Source organism: Oryctolagus cuniculus, chromosome 12 (assembly GCF_051225735.1).
Source record: "Oryctolagus cuniculus isolate XC-2025 breed Fujian yellow rabbit chromosome 12, ASM5122573v1, whole genome shotgun sequence".
NCBI lineage: Eukaryota > Metazoa > Chordata > Mammalia > Lagomorpha > Leporidae > Oryctolagus > Oryctolagus cuniculus.
The window spans coordinates 105,938,766-105,957,672 of record NC_142878.1 but is presented as its reverse complement, the minus strand read 5'-3'; the positions used below and the strand labels follow the sequence as shown (position 1 = coordinate 105,957,672).

Here is an 18,907-nt window from a genome sequence, read left to right as displayed (position 1 = left end):
CATGAGGATTTGGGGGGAGCATGACCTCATTCACACTCGGGGCTGCCCCTGGGCCTTCGAGGGCCTCCTCCGGGTTTGTCCCCAGCCACGCCCTGCTGGCAGCCGAGTCTGACCTGGCTCTGCACAGAGCCCTTGTGTCTGCGAGGGGAGAAACCAGGCAGGGGCGCAAACGAGGGCTGGGGCCCGTGGGGAGGCAGAGGGCGTGCGCCTTCCCTCTCCAACGCGGGAGCTGCTGAGCCAGCGGCTAAGTGCAGGCATGCCTGATTTCCCGTTTGTCTCGGAAGGAAACAGAAATGCTGATGGACCCGCCTGGTTTTCACATCTAAAAGCTGGCCAGGCTGTGGGTTAATGTCCACTGACACATTCAGCCCCTCCCCCACCCCGGCCTCCCTGCTACTCCCCGGCGTCTTGGCCCCAGATCCAGCTGGTGTGACAGTTAGGTGGATCAGAGAGTGAAAGGTGGGAGGGCAGAGCGCCTGTCCCCCGTTCCAGGCCACGCCCCCTCTCACCCCACACGTGGGCCACGTGGGTCCCAGCGGCAGCCCTCCCTGTCCTCCAGGGCGGCCCCTCTCCCAAGTGATGGCACTGGTGGTCTGTCTGGCCCGTCTCTGGGGGCCTCCCCATCCCTGCCTGGTTCTTTGCGTCTTGTAATTGCCCTGGCAAACGGTCCCTTGCTCAATCGTGCCTTTGGAAGGTGCCTTCTCTCCCCCGCTGGCAGCCACCCACGCCAACTCATTCCACCGAAAAGCCAGCCGTGAGGTCCCACCCCAGCTGGACCTGCCCGCCGCCTCCAGCCAGCTTGGGGGTGCCCCCCTTGCACAGCCAATGCAGGCGGAAGCACCACACCGCCGAACCGAACCAGGGGGCATGGAACACCCCCCACCCCCGCGTGGGAACCGAGGGCCGATCTAGAGCAGAGAGGAGCCTTGAGCGGTGTCAAAGCAGTTTAATGACGGAGGAAACCATGCAAATGAGAAACTACAGAGCACCAGCGAGACAGGAGACTCGGAGGGGGCAGGGAGGGGGCAAGGGGGCACTACAACACTGTCGGGGGCAAAGGGGGTCATCTATCGTTCACAGGGTCGGGACGGGCGGCTGGAGCCCACACCTATGACCCCTTCCTCGGGGAGGGCTGCATCCTGTCTCACGAGCAGGCCCAAACCGGCCACCTTCACTCCCGGACGTAAATCCTCGTGCAGACCACGTCGTCGGCGCCGAAGGTCTGCGGGGGGAGGAGAGAAAAGGAGAAGCAATGAGGGCAGAGGGCCGTGCAGAGTGCTGAAGGCGTGGGCAGAGCCGGCGGCCAGCTGCCCTGTGGACAGCTCCGGGACAGGCGCTCCATTTCCGGTGCGCCCAGGGTTTTCGGGGGCTTTGTCCCCACGGCCCTGTGTCCTGCACAGATGTCCTCTGCTTCTGGAACCTGGGCGTGTCCAGAGGGATGCCACCTCCCCGGCTTGGGCTTTGGAGTTAGACTGAAAGCAGGGGGACGGTTCTGGATTTTTCTGTGGCTTCAGGAGAGTGAGGAGTTGGGGCCAGGAGGTCTGGCGCGGAACAGCCAGATGGGACTGCTTTGGGATCAGCACCAACACTGCTTTCCAGGAAGCAGCTATCGGCCCGGAATGCTGACTAAGTACCCCTGGCTCTCCTTATCCGTGGGTTCCAGACCCATAAATTCTACCAAGCACCGACCAAAAATATTTGTGGGGGCGGGGGTAAAAAAGGCATGACTGTACACAACAGATAGTTCTAGCTACACGGCGTTCCCTTATGTCAGGTGCTAGCACTAAAGAAGACTAAGGCATCAGGAGGGTGTGCGTGGGCTACGTAAACATTCTGTCCCTCCAGCCACCGACAGCTGGGTAAGCTGGGGCAACTCTGTGCCTCCCCCAGCCCGTCTAGGGCAGGCAGGGCGGGGAGCCGGGGGATGGAACAAGATGATCGCCAAGGCCCTTGCAGTTAACACTCTTTGTTGGCGTGCTGGACCAGAATCATCCCACAGAGGTAGGAGGACATTTTTCTTCTGGCTCCCTGAAACGAGACTGCAGCCGTTATCTCGGCTTTTCCAATACCCAGCGATGACTCCCAGGCCTGCTCTCCTGGGACTCTCCCATGGAAAGCAATGTGCACGTTAGAAAAAAAAAAAAAAACAAACAAACAAAAACAAAAACAAAACACAGAAACCAACAACTCTGCAAAGTCTGCCGCCTGCCATGGGGCGGTTTTTCTCTGCACAGGTCCAAGGACATTTCTCGGCTGGGAGGTTCCACCCGTCCAGGTTCTCAGAGCAGCCGGGGTGCAGGACAGGACACCTCACCGAGGGCTGAGTGAGGTCAGCCGGGGACTGCAGACTCTCAGCCCCAGAGCCCTCGGGGGTCGGGGGTGCACTCAGGGACATTGGCAAGGACATCGTCCCAGCACGTGTGTTCCGGGAAAACCCGTCTCATCCTCCGTGAGCGCTAAGGCGGCACATGCCATCTCGAGCGTGTTTGCACACTGGGGATCCCCCCGAGTGGGCCGGCACGGCTGTAATTGCTTCCAGGGTAGAGATCACAGAGGATTCTGTGTGCAGGGGGATTGTGCGTGGGGCTGGGCCAGAGGGCAAGAGCCCCCTCCCCCTTAATCCCCATCTCTAATGCCTGCGCCTCTCCGAGCCAGGCCAGTTCTCCAGAACTCTCCAAGGCGTGCGATCCGACGCCGCAGCCTAACCACTGGAGCGCTCTGACAGCTCGTGGGGTAACAAAAGGCTTCGCCCAAGAGAAGAAATCAGCGTACTTCCAGCCACATTTGAAAATGGATTTCTCTGCCTGTAAACTATGCTAGCAAGGTTCCCGAAAGAAACTCTCTGTAGAATATTCCAGAGTGCTTTGAGGGGGTAGACTCAGTTTTCAAAGGAAGGCAACTTAGGGCCCAGGGGTAATTTATGGCTGGCACGGGAAGAGCTTATTTCAACTTAACTAGAATAATTCACATCTCATTACATGGAGATTGCATCGGCCTGCGTTTTAGATTTATTAATGATAATAATCCTTGAAACAAAAGCCCACGTTCTGGATCCCAAATGCCAAGAGTTAATGCTTCCTTTGAGACTTGTATATATGTTGGCTGAGCCTGAGCCGGGGGAGGACGCCTGTGTAGAATTGTGGGGAGACAGTGTGTGTGTGTGTGTGTGTGAGAGAGAGAGAGAGAGAGAGAGAGAGAGAGAGAGAGAGGAGAGAGAGAGGAGAGAGAATGAGAGGAGAGAGAGAGGAGAGAGAGGAGGGAGAGAGAGGGGAGAGAGAGAGGAGAGAGGAGAGAGAGAGAGGAGAGAGGAGAGAGAGAGAGGAGAGAGAGAGGAGAGAGAGAGGCGAGAGAGAGAGAGAGAGAGGAGAGAGAGAGAGAGGAGAGAGTGAGAGGAGAGAGTGAGAGGAGAGAGAGAGGAGGGGGGAGAGAAAGGGGGAGGATTGGGAACCAGTGGGCGTTTCTGGCAGAGTTTGGCCTGTGATGCCGGCTGCTCAGGTACTACTGAGCTTAAAAAAAATCGCACCTGCTCGCAGCAAACGGGTCCTTCTTAACCCTCAGCTCCGCTCAGGAACTTTCTCGTCGGCCCCCTCTCTGCTGTCTCTGGTTGGTGCCAGGAGAGATCCTTAGCCTCAAACCACCCCCCAAACCCCATGTTTCTCTGGAAACAACATCATCGTGATGAAAGCAGAAAGCGTTTTAAATCATCCCCGGGAAGGAGGAGAGCGAGCGCGAGCGAGCAGCTACGGTAACACAGATTCAGCTCCACGGAGGGCTCCTTGCATGCAAACATGTAATTTCAGGGCTCCAAGGGACCTCGGGGCTCAGACTCCAGCTCAACCCCTAATTTTCCAGCAGGAGGATGGCGCCCGGGAAGTGAGGTCCCTGCGCAGGTCCCAGCAGGGGAGCCCTCCCTGGCACACCTCGCTGGCTCCCACGCCCGACATTTTGGGGGTGACGCTCGCTAAGTCAGGCCGGGCAGGCGGAACTAGAGGGGACGGGCAAGGAGAATGGGATTTCCCGGCTGCCCACAAGAGCCCTTCCCGTCTTTAGTGGGGGTGGGGGCGGGGAAAGCTCAGTGAGCTCAGAGACACAAAGGAAGCAGGACCGGGTTTGTCTGTCTTTCCACCCAGCCTCTGCGGGAGGAGATGTGTAACCAAACTACGGGGGTCTGCAGCCTGGCCTCCCCACCGCCGGTCTTTTGTTTGGCTGGGGATATTTCAGCCCCTCTGCTCTCAACCCTCTAACAATAACTTCTCCGACCCAAGCCACCGTCATCTTGCTCAGTTTTAACCCAGGGCAAACCATGTGTTTCTCTGAACAGGCGGCCCAAGCCCAGCATGACTCTGTGGCCCACCCCCAAGGGGGCAAACCACCCTCCCTCCGCCCCACACGCCCCAGAGCATGGGGATTGCTTCCAGGTCAAAGGGCCCTCACCAGGATGAGCTCGTCGTTGGCCAGCTCGCGGGTCCAGTAGGTCTTGGGGCCATCGCCCTCCAGGAGGGTCTGCGTGCAGTGGATCTTGTTTTCATTCTCCCAGGTGGGTAAACTCTGTCGGTAGGAAACCCGTTAGTGACGGGAATGAGGGTCCCAGCAGCCAGCGGGAGCGGCGGCAACAACGAACGCGGGAGAATGATGGCAGCGTGGGAAGCAACACAGGCTCCCCGTCCCCGGGGCACAAGGGCTTCTCGGCTGAGCCTTCCGGGGCCCACGTTCAGGGGGCTACTTGTGGATTGTATGGGGTGGGAATGCACCTTGTGGCTTACACACACAGGCATGCACGCACGCACACACATGCACGCACACACATGCACACACGTATACACGCACGCACATGTATGCACGCACGCACACATATGCACACACACATGTATGCATGCATGCACACACGCGCACGCAGAGCCACTGGAGCAGCAAAGCCTTGAGGATGCAAGCCAGGACTCATTTATGTCAAAACCGACTCTGCCCGAAGCGAGCTGAATGCTGATGACAGGAACTGTCACATCAGAACCGCCACGTTTTACATCGCGGTCAAGGCTCCATGCATGGATTTGGGGGCCACGTTTTGTGCCCCGTCAGATGGAGCGTGCAGCCTGCCAGGGTCAGCCCATGTCTCAGGCTCCCAGGATAGGAGCCCTTGCACCTCCCGGGGTACATCCTTCTAGAAAAATGTTAATGTGGATTCCTGGAGCATGTGTGTGGGGGGTGGGGTACGGCTGGGCAGGGCGGGGGTGGGGCAGTGCTGAATGTGCACAAAACCACTTTTTAACTTACACGCAGGATGCAGCGGGGGAGGGGAGGGGCAGGGTAACAGCCTCACTGTGCAGACTCCGTGTGACCCTTTGGGTTCGGTGATTGTTTTTAAACCGGGGTCACCCTCCCTGGCAGTGGCCACATTGAACGTCCCCCAAATCCTGCGCCTGCCCAGCCCTCTCCCCAGCCCCTCTCTCTAACAATGCCCAGCTGCTCTTTTGTTGCTTGCCAACCACAGAGACGCCGGCCTCAGACCCCGCAGCCTAGACATCATTTTCAGGTTACACCAATTCCAGGAGCCAAAGACGACGGCCCCCGTGGGTCAGCCTGCTCCTGCGGGCTGTGTCTCCAGGAGGTCCCAGGCCCGGGGGGTACCCGGGCAGACTGACACCCCTCAGGAAAGGAGAGAGGAACTATCTACCCTGGGGAACTGACTCTTAAAACCCCGGGGAAAGGCACGGAGAGGTGCTGTTGCTTTTAAAATAAGTGACGCCTCACCAAATGCAATGCTTGCTCTTACAATAAAAAAAAAAAAAAAAAAAAAAAAGGACTCTACACCCCCTTGCTTCAGCCCACTTGCTCAGCCCTCTGCAGAAATTTAATAACCCCGCCCTTGACCACTCCGAGAGGGGCCCTGAGCCCATCTTCCCAGCCAGAAGCCGCAGTCGCTTTCGCAACCATTGCACCATTCTTTTAAGGAACCTGACTTCGGGCGAGCTGGGAGGCGTGCTGGGGCCGTCGGGACCGCTGGAAATGGAAGCCGAGCGGTCCCTGGCGGCCCCGGGGACCCGCGAGGCGGGACGCGAGAGCCGAGGCTCCACCTGCAACAGGAAACGGAGGCGAGAGCGCGGCCCTCCTGCTCCCGCGCCCCGCAAAGACGCAGCGCGGGGCGCAGAGCCGCCCGCAGCACCTAGGAGGCGGCTTAGGGACGCGGCGGCGGGCGAACGGGGGTGGGGCGTTCTCCTGAGCCCTGGACAGCCAGGTTTCACAACCGACAGCCCGTGCACACGCCCTGCAAGGAGGGCGCGCCACGGGCGGACGGCGCCGGGCCACGGCTTCCCGTGGCCGAAGCGGGCCCCAGGCACGGCGCGCGGGCTCCGCGGGGGCCTCACCCTGCACTTGCGCCCGTCCACCGTCTCCTCCTCGAAGCCTTCTCCGACCTTGAAGTTGATCTCGGTGGTGCGCACCGTGGTGGAGGTCTTGATGTAGAACTGGTCTCCGTCCTGGCGGATCTCCACGTGCGGCTTGGACGCGGCCGCCACGGCCACCTTCCTCAGCATGGCGTTCACACCTGCGCGGGCAAGGGCAGGCGGCGTCGCTGGTTCGGGCCCCAGGGTCTTGCCCGCCGCCCGCCGCCCAGCCCCGGACCCGTTAGGTTCCGGTCCCCGAGCCGTCCGTCTTGGCACTGGGGATCCACGCGCCCCCGTGCCCTCGCTCGGTTTCCTTCGGGCTACGAAACTGAGGTTCGGAGAAGGCGGCCAGCTCCCCCGCACGGTGCATTCGGGGCAGAGCCTGTTCTCAAAACAGGGTCCCCCGAGTTAAAGCCGCCTGTCTAGAACGGGATAAAGGCCGAGCCGTCGGGGGAGGCGCCGCCCATGCAGCGAACGCGCGCCCAGCGTCGGGGGTCCTGGGCTCCGCGCGCCGCTCCGGCACCGGGTAAGCCTGGAAACGGAACGAGCGATCGCCCCCTGCCCCGGGGTTCCCCAACGCCCACCCTCTCCGCGTGCGGGGCATCTCGGGGCCGCTTCCCGCGCCTCCCCCGGCGCCCGCTCACCCAGCGCCTTGAGCAGCTCGTCGAAATTCTCGCTGCTGCGCATCTTCCAGGTGCCGGCGAAGTTGGGCATGGTGGCGGTGGCGGCGGCGGCGGCGGCGGCGGGAAGGCGGCGCGGGCTCGGGCAGCGGCGGCGCGGCGGGCGCACTGGGAGCTGCGAGGCGGAGACTGGCGCGGTGCGCCCGGCCGCGCGCGCCTTGAGTCACGGGGAGAGCGCCCCCCGCCGCGCCCGGCCCCGGGCCCGCCCCCCAGGCCCCGCCCCCGCCCCCCGCGGCCCCGGCCCGGCTCCCCGCCCACCCGCGCCCCTCTCGGTCCCCTAGCCTCCCGGGGTGCAGGCCTGTGCGCTTGGGCCGGCGACACATCCTGCTTTGCAGAGGCGTGCTGGGAGAGAGCTGGGGGAACTGGGCGGTGGGAACTTAGGGGATCGCTGTGTGTGTGTGTTTGAAAATATCCACAATGTGAAGTTCAAGTGGGGGGTGGGAGTGGGGCCGCTGGGGGACGGGGGACACTCTCTGCTCATCCCCGGTTCGTACCTTTCCCCTGTGCGCCCAGCCTTCCCCTCCCTGCCCGGTCCAACGCAGGCCTGGGCACTGGGGCGAATTGCGGGAGATCGCGGGTCCCCTAGGCCGGGCAGGAGGGAGCCCAGGCCACACTGCACCTTTGTGAGTGCGGTGGGGAGGGGCGTACTGAGCGAGCCCCTGCTACAGGCAGGCGGGTGCTCCTGTTTGGCAGCGCTGAGACGGGCGGGCGCCCCAGACCAGGAAGGCCGAGGGGAGTTGGCACCCCGGCTTCTCGGGTGCCGCCCTGGAGGCACCGTGGCTGAAGCCCGAGTCTCGGGCCGGGAGGACCAGCACGTGCCCGGCGGCTCTTCTTACGCAGACCTCGGGCTTTGCACCTTGCTCCTCCCACGGCAGCGCAGCATTCTAGAATCTTCCCCATCTCTTCCTCTCCAAGCCTTCCTCCTCAGGAGCTCTCTTTCATGTCTGATTAAGGAAATCCCGCCTCACTGAATGGTACCCGTATGGGACAATACATCCTTCCTTCCACAACTGTTGTCATGAAGCCCAGGTTTTGTAACATCGCGATCCCTGTTTTCAAGGGAAAAAAATAGTGTGTCTGTGTAGTACGGAGTATCTACCTACGGCGTGAACATGGCAGAGTGTTAAAAACTGAACCTTCAAATTAAATAAATTCTCTTTAAAATTCAAATTCGCCCTAAAACTTGTTTCCTTTATTCATTTTCATCCTGTGCGATGTCATTAAAGAAGACTGCAGCCCCCCCCCGCCCCCCCCGCCCCCCCGCCGCCGCGCGCGCGCTGTGGCATAGCAGGTTAAGTCTCAGCTGCTCTACTTCCGATCCAGCTCTCTGCTGTGGCCTGGGATAGCAGTGGAAGATGCCCAAGTGCTTGGGCCCTGCACCCGCATGGGAGACCTGGAAGAGGCTCCTGGCTCCTGGCTTGGGCCTGGCCCAGCTCTGGCCATTGCAGCCATTTGGGGAGTGAACCAGCAGATGGAAGACCTCCTTCTCTCTGCCTTTCAAATAAATAAATCTAAAACAAAACAAAAAACTGGAAACCAGCACAATTGTTTTTCACTAACTGTATTTCAATCTGTGTTTCTTTGGAACACACATATATATTTACTTCCATATGGAGATATAGATATATATATATATATACTCATCAGTAACTGTGATTTCTTTTATTTTTTTTTAAGATTTCATTTATTTAACAGGTAGAGTTACAGGCAGTGAGAGGGAACAGCAGAAAGGTCTTCCATCCGCTGGTTCACTCCCCAGATGGCCGCAACGGCCAGAGCTGTGTGGATCCAAAGCCAGGAGCCAGGCGCCTCCTCTGATTCTCCCACACAGGTGCAGGGGCCCAAGGACTTGGGCCATCTCCAGGCCACAGCAGAGAGCTGGATCGGAAGAGGAGCAGCCAGGATTCCAACCGCCGCCCATATGGGATGCTGGTGCCACAGGTGAAGGATTAACCTACTGTGCCACAGCGCCAGCCCCTCTTTTTCTTAACTTCATAAATATTCCCTAACCTTTTCTAGCTTCAATTTGTCATATAAATTAGTCCTCATCTAAGGAAACTGTACGTTATTTAGCCACAGTCATGTCCCTATAGTGGGATCTCACTTGTCAATTCTACACTGTTACACACTAACAGATGTCTCCGTCTTTATAAAGCTCTCTTCTTGTCCGGAATAATTAACCACCCAAGGATATTCCTCAAGAGTTGGAAATGTTGTATCATGGATGGACATCTTTTGAAATGCATGATGTCAACCCGTGACGACACAGGCATGGGGTGTGCTCTACGATGTAGGGACAGTGAAAAGCTCACTAGGTCTGGTGTCATGGCACAGTGGGTTAAGCGGCCACCTGCAATGCCAGCATGTGAGCACTGGTTCAAGTCCCGACTGCTCTTCTTCCGAACCAGCTCCCTGCTGATGCGCCTGGGAAGGCAGCAGAGGATGGGCCAAGTCCTTGAGCCCCTGCCGCCCACATGGGAGACCCGGATGGAGTTCCATGCTCCTGGCTTCAACCTGGCCCAGCCCTAGCTGTTGCGGCCATTTGAGGAGTGAACCAGTGCATGGAAGACCTCTTTCTTTGTCTCTCTGTAACTCTGCTTTTCAAATAAATAAATAAATCTTTAAAAAAGAGAAAAAGGCGGCCGGCGCTGCGGCTCACTAGGCTAATCCTCCGCCTTGCAGCGCCGGCACACCGGGTTCTAGTCCCGGTCAGGGCACCGGATTCTGTCCTGGTTGCCCCTCTTCCAGGCCAGCTCTCTGCTGTGGCCCGGGAGTGCAGTGGAGGATGGCCCAAGTCCTTGGGCCCTGCACCCCATGGGAGACCAGGAGAAGTACCTGGCTCCTGGCTTCGGATCAGCGCAGCGCGCCGGCCGCAGCGGCCATTGGAGGGTGAACCAATGGCAAAGGAAGACCTTTCTCTCTGTCTCTCTCTCTCACTGTCCACTCTGCCTGTCAAAAAAAAAAAAAAAAAAAAAAAAAGAGAAAAAGGCTCACTAACAGTGTTGCAGAAGCGTTACCTCAAGTATGCTGTTGTGGAAATAATTTAAAGAAATTAGATTACATTTGATCTTGTTGATTAAAAAAAAGAATTCAAACAAAGAAAATCTTGCTGACTCATTGAAACCCGTGCTTGTGCCGCCTCTCTGGTGGAAAGTCGTTTCCTGATTTCCTGGCACCGGCAGGGTCTTTGCTTGGTCCTGCTCTTGTCTGAGTCGTAACTCAGCTAACTGATACCCCCGGAATTCCTGGAAGGCAGTAATAGATCGGTTGTCAATGTGTCCCCAGCCTCGGGCTCAGCCAGGTGAGCCCAATAACCCCTCATTGATTTGAGAAAGATGGAAGTATTCCACAGCCCACAGGCAGTGTGGGGGTGAGGATCCCCCAGGGCCCGGGGGAGGGGGAGCCCCTGCTGATGCCTTCTGGTCCTGGCCGGGGGCTGGGCTTTTGCACGGAGCCCCCAGGGAGCTAAGAAAGCAGCTTAGGCTGGGCGAGGGGCCGGCCCCGGCCAGAGGGGGCATGAGCCAAGCCGGCCTCATGGCTGTGGGACCTGTGCAGTCACACAGGGCTGTGAGCTCACAGGGCCTGCTTGGATGGGGGAATGGAAAAGCGGGAAGGCTCTGCTATTGTCATCTTGAGATTCTTAATGGGTTTTTAACAAGGGGCCCTGCGTTTCCATTTAGTGCCGGGATCTGCAGATCAAATATCTGCTGTAGGGGGTAGGGGCTGAGGCGGGGGGCTGCCCTGCAGGCAAGCCCACTTCACAGGGGGACCTGGGGGCCACGCAGGGTGGGGCCTGGGGGCCACTCAGGGCGGAGAAGGCCGGGGTGGGTGGCGAGGGGAGGGCAGCGAAGCTGAGCCTGCACCGAAGTCGTCTTTTTTTTTTTTTTTTTTTTTTTTTTTGAAAGAGTGACAGAGAGGAAGAGACAGAAAGAGGTCTTCCATCCACTGGCTCACTGGAGTCCCACATGGCCACAATGGGCAGAGCTACGCCAATCTGAAGCCAGGAGCCAGGAGCTTCTTCTGGGTCTCCCACACGGGTGCAGGGGCCCAAGCACCTGGGCCATCCTCCACTGTTTTCCCAGGCCAGTGACCAGTCCAGGCCCAGGTCCTGTCTTGGGAGTTCACTGCTTAACCAGGGGAGAAATCTAGAAACTCAGGGGTCACACGCAGGCCTGGATCTGGTGGGGCAGAGGGAACGCGGGGTACGGGGGACAGGGCCCAAGTGTCCTTCTGCTTGGCTGGAGTGCAGAGCCGGAAGGGAGAGACACGGAAGGTGGGACCTGAGGGAGCCCACGGAACACGTGGGAGTGGAGGTGAGCCAGGTCCTCCTGCAGTGGCAGCTGCTGTGGGCAGAGAGGGGCTGAGAGGTGAGCGTTGGGAAGGGCTGGGTGAGCGAGCCAGGCTTCGATTCCAACCTGGCCCAGAGAAGCCCGGAGTGGCGGGGAACCGTCCAGAAATTCTGATTCCTGGGCCCTAGCCCCACAGGTTTGGATGCAGTGGGTCCTGCGAGGGGCTTAGAGAGCCATCCTAGGCGTCTCCCTGGCCCCCCAACATGACACTACTGATAGGGGTGGGGGAGGGGCAGCTGGAGGCTCTGGGGGTGCCGCAGGTGGCCTCATTTGCTGCTGTGGGGGAGCCCCTGAGCAGGAGATGAGTTCTACCAGGGGTGGGTTGGGAGATAAAGGCAGGGGTGTGAGGCCACCCTGGGCCAGGAGGCAGCTGCAGACGTGAGGGTGGGTGAAGTGTGCGGGGACAGGCACAGCTGAGGGGCACAGCACAAAGCCGTGACAACTGCTGCAGAGACGGTCACAGAAGCAATGGCTGGAGCAGTTTTTTGGGGTGGGGGGAAGGCCAGGAGGGCTGCAGGGGCTTGAGTCTGGAAAGGAAAGGGTGCGATTGGAATCAGAACCCCAGGACGGCTTTTGGAAAGCTTGACTGGGTGGGGGAAGGGAGGAGGGAGAGGAAAAGCAGTGTTCAGAATTTTGTTTGCCTGCCTTTCGGATGGGCTTGGGTGTCAGGACGGTCACAGGCTGATGGCTGATGCCACAGGGAAGGCGGGCCCAGGTGGGAGCCCAGGGGAGCCGGGCGGGGGGGGAGCAGGTGACAGTGTCTGCCGGCCAGGCAAGGAAGCCCGAAGACAGGGGGCAGCTCTTCCACATGTCTCCGTGCCCTGTGCTTCCTGCCTAGAACAAGGGAGGGTCACTGGATCTGGGAGGGGCCAACTCCAGGTGTAGAGCGATGGCGCTGGCCTCCGCAGAGGTCAGGAGCAGGGCGGTGCCAGCTGCCAGCTGCCAGCCCCCAGTGGGACTCACACACATGCACAGGGGACGGCCTGGTGGACAAGGGAGCCGAGGCAGAGAGAGAGGGAGGAGTGGAGTACACAGGGAAGGAGGTGGGAAGGGGTGGGGGGGACCGGCCCGGGCGGATGGGAAGGGAGGTGGAGCAGGACAGGGCTTGGGCAGGGAGAAAGGGGAGGGTTCGGAAGGCCAGGAGGGCTTTGAGGTGGAAGGACCCGTGTGCAGGGCTGGCCAGGCTGCCGCAGGCGGACAGCAAGACACCGGGAGCTGGCGCTAGCAACTACAGCTACAAGCCAGCTACAAGACACTATGGTCCGTTCAGACTGCTGCAGAGGCATGTCTGACGTGCAACTGGCCCCTCTTGGCCGCCCATGGCTGCACAGGCACCGTTCAGTCCTGTGTCTGTGGGATTCTAGCACGTTCCAGAGTGCCGGGCGCATGTGCACTTCCCTTCAGAACCCCCTCATTGGGCCAGCGCTGTGGCACAGCAGGTTAACGCCCTGGCCTGAAGCGCCGGCATCCCATGTGGGCGCCAGTTCAAGTCCCGGCTGCTCCTCTTCTGATCCAGCTCCCTGCTATGGCCTGGGAAAGCAGTGGAAGATGACCCAAGTGCTTGGGCCCCTGCACCCACATGGGAGACCCTGAAGAAGCTCCTGGCTTCGGATCGGCCCAGCGACCAATTAGGGAGTGAACCATCAAATGGAAGACATCTCTCTCTCTCTACCTGCCTCTCCTCTCTCTGTGTAACTCTGACTTTCAAACAAATCAATAAATCTTAAAAAAGAAAGAACCCCCTCATTGGACTGGAAAAGCTGCTCTCTGCCTCTGCAGCACGAAGACTCGGGCGATGAGCTCCTCTGGCGGATCCGTGCTCTTCCTCGGGTGGATCCGCGCTCGCGCCGTTTTTGGAGAGAACGCTGTCCCAGATGCAGGGTCGGAAGTCAGAGGCCGTGGCCCCGGGAAGAATGAAGTCGTCCACCTCCAGTTTGGGCCCCCGTGGAGATGGCTAGGAGGGGCCAGGGGTCATGTGGGGGAGTTCAGTGAAGCTCTCTGACTTCTGGTTGGTCTGAACTTCCTGAGAATATAACGGGAGGCCTAGGCAGGGCTCTGTGCACAGACCAAGCAGAGGGGCATCGTGGGCAGACGACGTGGTAGAGGCAGAGGCCCGGGGCTGACAGTCTGCAAGGAGCTCTCTGTAGAAGGGACCCAGGGATCCCAATCTGGGTCCTCTGCATCCCCCCACCCCCTCACCCCCAAGAACCTTCCAGGCTGGCCGCCCTGCCCGTGGGGTGTGGCCACCTCCTGGTGTGGCGTCCTCATGGCCAGGCGCCCAGGCCAAGGCCCTCTCTCTCCAAGACTCCTCTTTGTTCCCCGGCTGGCAGCCTTTGCATGCTGCGCACTGCCAGCGCCTCCCGGGCCACCGACCTGCAGCCCCGGCCCTCGCCCGTTTCTGCTGAGCTTTGCACTTTCGCCTGGAGGCACGCCAGGCCAGGGCCTCAGCCCCCCACCAGGGCCCCCTCCCCCAAAGCTGGCCTGGCCCCACGCCCTTAGGCTGGCTTCATTTATGCAGGAAGAATGGAGGTTAGAGTTCAGTCTCCAGACCCGGGGGGCTCTGAAGAGGGTCCCAGTGGGGGTCTTTGGGGCACGGGGCTGGGACAATCTGGGAGTCAGCGAAACAGGACAAAGAGGAGCTGGAGTCCCAGGGAGACGGGCCTGGGCTGCGCTTGCCCTGCTTGGTGGGCTGGAAGGGGCACTGGGGGAGGAGTCAGAGGGCCCAATGCATGCCAGGGGCTCCCGCTTATTGCGCTTCTACTGCGTGCTCCACGCGTCCTCCTCGATTCTTTTTTTTGACAGGCAGAGTGGACAGTGAGAGAGAGAGACAGAGAGAAAGGTCTTCCTTTTTCCATTGGCTCACCCCGCAATGGCCGCTGCAGCCGGCGCACCACGCTGATCTGAAGCCAGGAGCCAGGTGCTTCCTCCTGGTCTCCCGTGGGGTGCAGGGCCCAAGCACTTGGGCCAACCTCCACTGCCTTCCCAGGCCACAGCAGAGAGCTGGCCTGGAAGAGGAGCAACCGGGACAGAACTGGCACCCCAACTGGGACTAGAACCTGGGTGCTGGCACCGCAGGTGGAGGATAAGCCCAGTGAGCCGCATCGGCCAAAAAAATTTTTTGAAAGGCAGAATTACAGAGAGAGGGAGAGACAGAGAGGTTTTCCATCTGCTGGTTCATTCCCAAAATGGCCACAATGGCTGGAGTTGGGATGATCCAAAGCCCGGAGCCAGGCACTTCTTCGAGGTCTCCCATGCAGGTGCAGGGGCCCAAGGACTTGGGCCATCTTCCACTGCTTTCCCAGGCCATAGCAGAGAGCTGGCTTCGAAGTGGAGCAGCCGGGACTCGAACTGTCACCCATATGGGAAGCTGGCACCACAGTCGGAGGCTTAACCTACTACACCACAGCAGCGGCCCCACATTTTTCAGATTTTTAAGCTGAGTGTCAAGGGTCAGTTGACTGGCCCAGGGTCACGGTGGATGAACAGGCAGAGTCGGGATTTGAATCCAGGATGAGTCTCACTCCAGGGTCTGAGCAAGCTGATAAGTGAGTGAGGCTGCTTCCAACTCCCACGGGCCGCAGGGCAGAGCGGACGAGGGAAAGCAGAGCAGTAAGGAAGCCCTAATTAGCGCCCTGTTGCAGGCACTGTGATGGGAGAGAGACGGGGAGATCCAGCATCAGAAGGAAGAAGCATGCCAGGGCAGTCCAGGAGGACTCCTGGGAAGGGGTGGCCCTTGATGCAACGTGCAAGTCCAGGAAAAGGCAGTGACGGAGAGGGTCTGGGTCCTGGGGTGCAGTGGGGGAGCTAGGAGCGCTGAGAGCTGGGAGGTGACCTGGACGGGAGGCAGGGAGGGGCCTGGGGAGCTGTTACACCTGCTGGAGGGCGGGTGCTGCAGCTCACCAGAGGGTGGCACCGCCCCAGGGCAGGACAGATGCCGAGCGCAGCGGCACTGCGTGAGCCAAGGTGCTAAACGCCAGCAAGCCTGAGCATTCCGGTGGTTTCCCGGCCAGGGCGGACTTCTGACTGCTCCTGGGACCGACCTCCTGCAGGACAACCTCGTGCACGCTGCATTCTGCGTGTGCACACACAGAGAAACACATGAACACACAGACATGTGCACACACAAACACGTGCACACACAAACACTTGCATACAAATGCATACAGAGACACGTGCACACACAGAGACAAGTACACAAGCAAACACGTGCACACACACAAACATGTACACACACAAACACATGCACGCACACAGATGTGTGCACACACAGACATGTACACACACAAACACATGCACACAAGTGCACAGACACGTGCACACAGAGAAACATGTGCACACACACGTGCATACACACAGACATGTACACACACAGAGACATGTGCACATACAGAAGCACATGCACACAGAGAGACACATACACACAAACACTTGCACACACACAAACACATGCATACACACAGAGACGTGCACACATAGAAACACACGCACATACACACGGCGCACAGACACATACACACAGACACGTGCACACACATAAACATGCATACACAAACACATGCACAGAAACATGTATGCACACAACACGAGTACACACATAGAGACACGTGCACACACACAGAGACACGTGCACACACACAGAAACACGTGCACACACAGAAACACGTGCACACACAGAAACACGTGCACACACACCCAACTCACATGTTGGAGTCCCAACACCCAGCATCACCCAAAGTGACTTTACTTGGACACAGAAGTCATCCAGTCGAGGGGAGGTCATCAGGGTGGGCCCTCGCCCCGTGTGAAAGGGGGAAACCAGGACACGTGACACCCATGGCAGAACCACAGTGAGCAGAGTCGCAGGTAGGCGCGCAGCATCCACAGCCTAGGAGGGGGGCCTGGAGCAGACCCCTACCTCAGGGCCCTCGGAAGGAACCAGCCCTGCGGCCTTTTGCTCTCTGACTTCCGGCCTCTGGGGCCTTGAGACAATCATTTTGTCTTGTTAAAGCCACCCATCCCTACCAAAATCAGGACAGGAGCCCGGGCGAGCCAGGAGTGAGAGCCGGTGGAGGGCGCCGTCCGGGCCTCCTGCCCACGCCCTGCCAGGCTTCTCTGCTCTCACTCGGCCCTGAAGGCTGCGGACGTGCGTCTGCCCTACTGAGAGGCAGGTGCTCTGAGCCCTACTTGGGCTCAAGCTACAGAGGGCGGAGAAACCCAAGAGGCTGGCAGGAGGCCCCTCCCCACCTTGGTGAGGTTTGAGAACCACAGCCAGGCACAGGAGGAATCAGCCCCTCGGCCACCTGAGCCGGAGGGACGTCCTGGTTGGCTGGGCCCTGTGGCCTGCGCACCAGTCGCCTCAGGGGCACCTGGAGCTTGTTAGGAATGCAGAGTCCCAGGCCCCAGCCCCTCTGCTGCGTCCGATCTGCATTCGCCAGGATCCCAGTTGCTTTGCGTCGCGCCCAGGTGTGAGACTCGCTCTTCTTAAACCCGGCTACCTGTGGGATCACCAGGAGTCCCAGGCACACTCTAACCCTGGTTGCCTCTGCCAGAGACTGTGACGTAATCGTCGCTGAGCACGGCTCGGAGCAGTAGATTCTGAAGAGCTGTATGGAAAACTGGCACGCACAGCACAGCCAGGATTGGAAACCGTGGGTCCACTCCACGTATTCACACCAACCCTCTGGCCTGCCAGGAAGCTGTTTCATCTTTTCAAGATTCATTTTTATTTATTTGAAAGGTAGAGTGATGGGGGACACACACACACACACACACACACACACACACAGAAAGCCTGGAGCTCCATCCGGGTCTCCCACGTGGGTGGCAGGGGCCCAAGCACTTGGGCCATCATCTGCTGCCTTCCCAGGCACCTTAGCAGGGAGCTGGATCAGAAGCGGAGCAGCCAGGACTCTGATATGGAATGCCGGCATTGCAAACCGCATCTTAACCTGCTATACCACAACGCCAGCCCCCATCAGAAAACTTTTATAGCAGATAGCAAAATAGAGCTGGGGGGGGTCTCAACATACCCCCCGCTGCTCCCCCCACTGATGTCTCTGGTTGTCTGGGAGGGGCCTGTGCCAGCGACCTCTGGCCAGGGAAAGGCATGGTTGGAGCCCTGCGTGGGTGAGTTGAGAAAGGCTCCTGCCCTTAGACTGTGGCATTTAAGCGCTGGGAGGAAGTTGGAAGTTGTGCCCAATGCTCCCACATGTTACGTGACTTTACCCGAGGTCCCATAACTGTTCGTGACAGAGCTGGGCCTGTGGGTGGGTCTGTGGGTCTCCACTGGGAGCACTGTGTTGCTGAAAGTCTCAGGTTCAGCTGGTCCCCTGGGGCTGGGAACACACTGTCCTGTAGGTGGTTATAGAAGAGGTCACAGCCTGAGAGCAGAGGGCGGACCTTGGGTGCCCAGATGAAATCCAAGATGCACCCCACCCCGGTGAACCTCGGGGAGGACACACGGGCTGCTGCCGACTCTCCGGCCAGACGGCTCTAACCAGGGCAGAGGGAAACCACTTCTCGGAAACCAGCAAGGGACCAGCAGAGGAAACAGGAGGAAGACCCTGGGACCTGGTGTTGTAGCACAGTGGGTTAAGCCACCGCTTGACACTCTGGCATCCCAAATGAGTGCCATTTTGCTTCACTTCCAATCCAATTCCCTGCTAATGCACCTGAGAAAGCAGTGGAAGATGGCCCAAGTGCGTGGGTCCCTGCCACCCACGTGGGAGACCCAGGAGAAGCTCCTGGCTCTTGGCTTTGGGCTGGCTCAGCCCTAGCTGTTGCAGTCATCTGGGGCGTGAACCAATGGATGGAAGGTCTCTCTCTCTCTCTCTCTCTCTCTCGGTCTCTCCCCATCTCTCTCTGTAACTCTTTCAAATAAATAAATCTTTAAAATAAAAAACGTTGGACCTGAGATAGAAGTTGCTCCCTGTTTACTTCCGTTGATGTTATGCACTAAGTAGTTGAGCGAGTAGCAGGTAAAGGAACTTGAACCTGGGAGTTCTGAGGGCCAAGGTTTGGCACCCCGACTTCAACATCTCTGAGCCTTGGTTCCACGTCTGCAAATGGGGGGTGATGGTTGACCTTGGATGGTTGACCTTGGATAGTGGGTGTGAGAGCAGGCCGTCCAGGGCAGGGTCTAAATTGGACACACAGTCCCGGCTTATACACTGTCCAAAGTGTGTGTCCATGCTGTGTTCACACTGTGCTTGTAACCACACGCCACCCCCTGATCAGGAGGGTCCACACCCACCCACCGGTCCTCGGGTCCCATGCGATTCCTCCAGGCCAGACATGTTCCCGAATGCTGGACTTTGCTGATTTCCAAAACTGGTATCATACCCCATGATCAAACGCCTTAACCCTACAGCAAAGTCACGTGCAGTGGGATCAAAACAGCCGCAGGTCAGTCTGCTCTGGTTTGGGCTACTCTGGGGAGAGTTGTTTCATTTCCAGAAGGTTTGGGAATTTCAGGAAAGGAAGCTGGCATTATGGCGTA

The 18,907-nt window shown here is 59.0% G+C and overlaps 1 protein-coding gene across 1 annotated transcript; it reads right to left on the bottom strand.

The window, feature by feature from the left end:
- Positions 1–931: 931 nt before the first annotated feature.
- On the bottom strand, positions 932–7,220 carry CRABP1 (cellular retinoic acid binding protein 1). Its single transcript, XM_002721593.6, has 4 exons — positions 7,025–7,220; positions 6,363–6,541; positions 4,435–4,548; positions 932–1,222 (listed from the first exon to the last, which is right to left on the bottom strand). Exons 1-4 carry the CDS (start codon positions 7,092–7,094, stop codon positions 1,172–1,174), a joined length of 414 nt encoding a protein of 137 aa, XP_002721639.1. The 5' UTR covers positions 7,095–7,220; the 3' UTR covers positions 932–1,171.
- Positions 7,221–18,907: the final 11,687 nt, after the last annotated feature.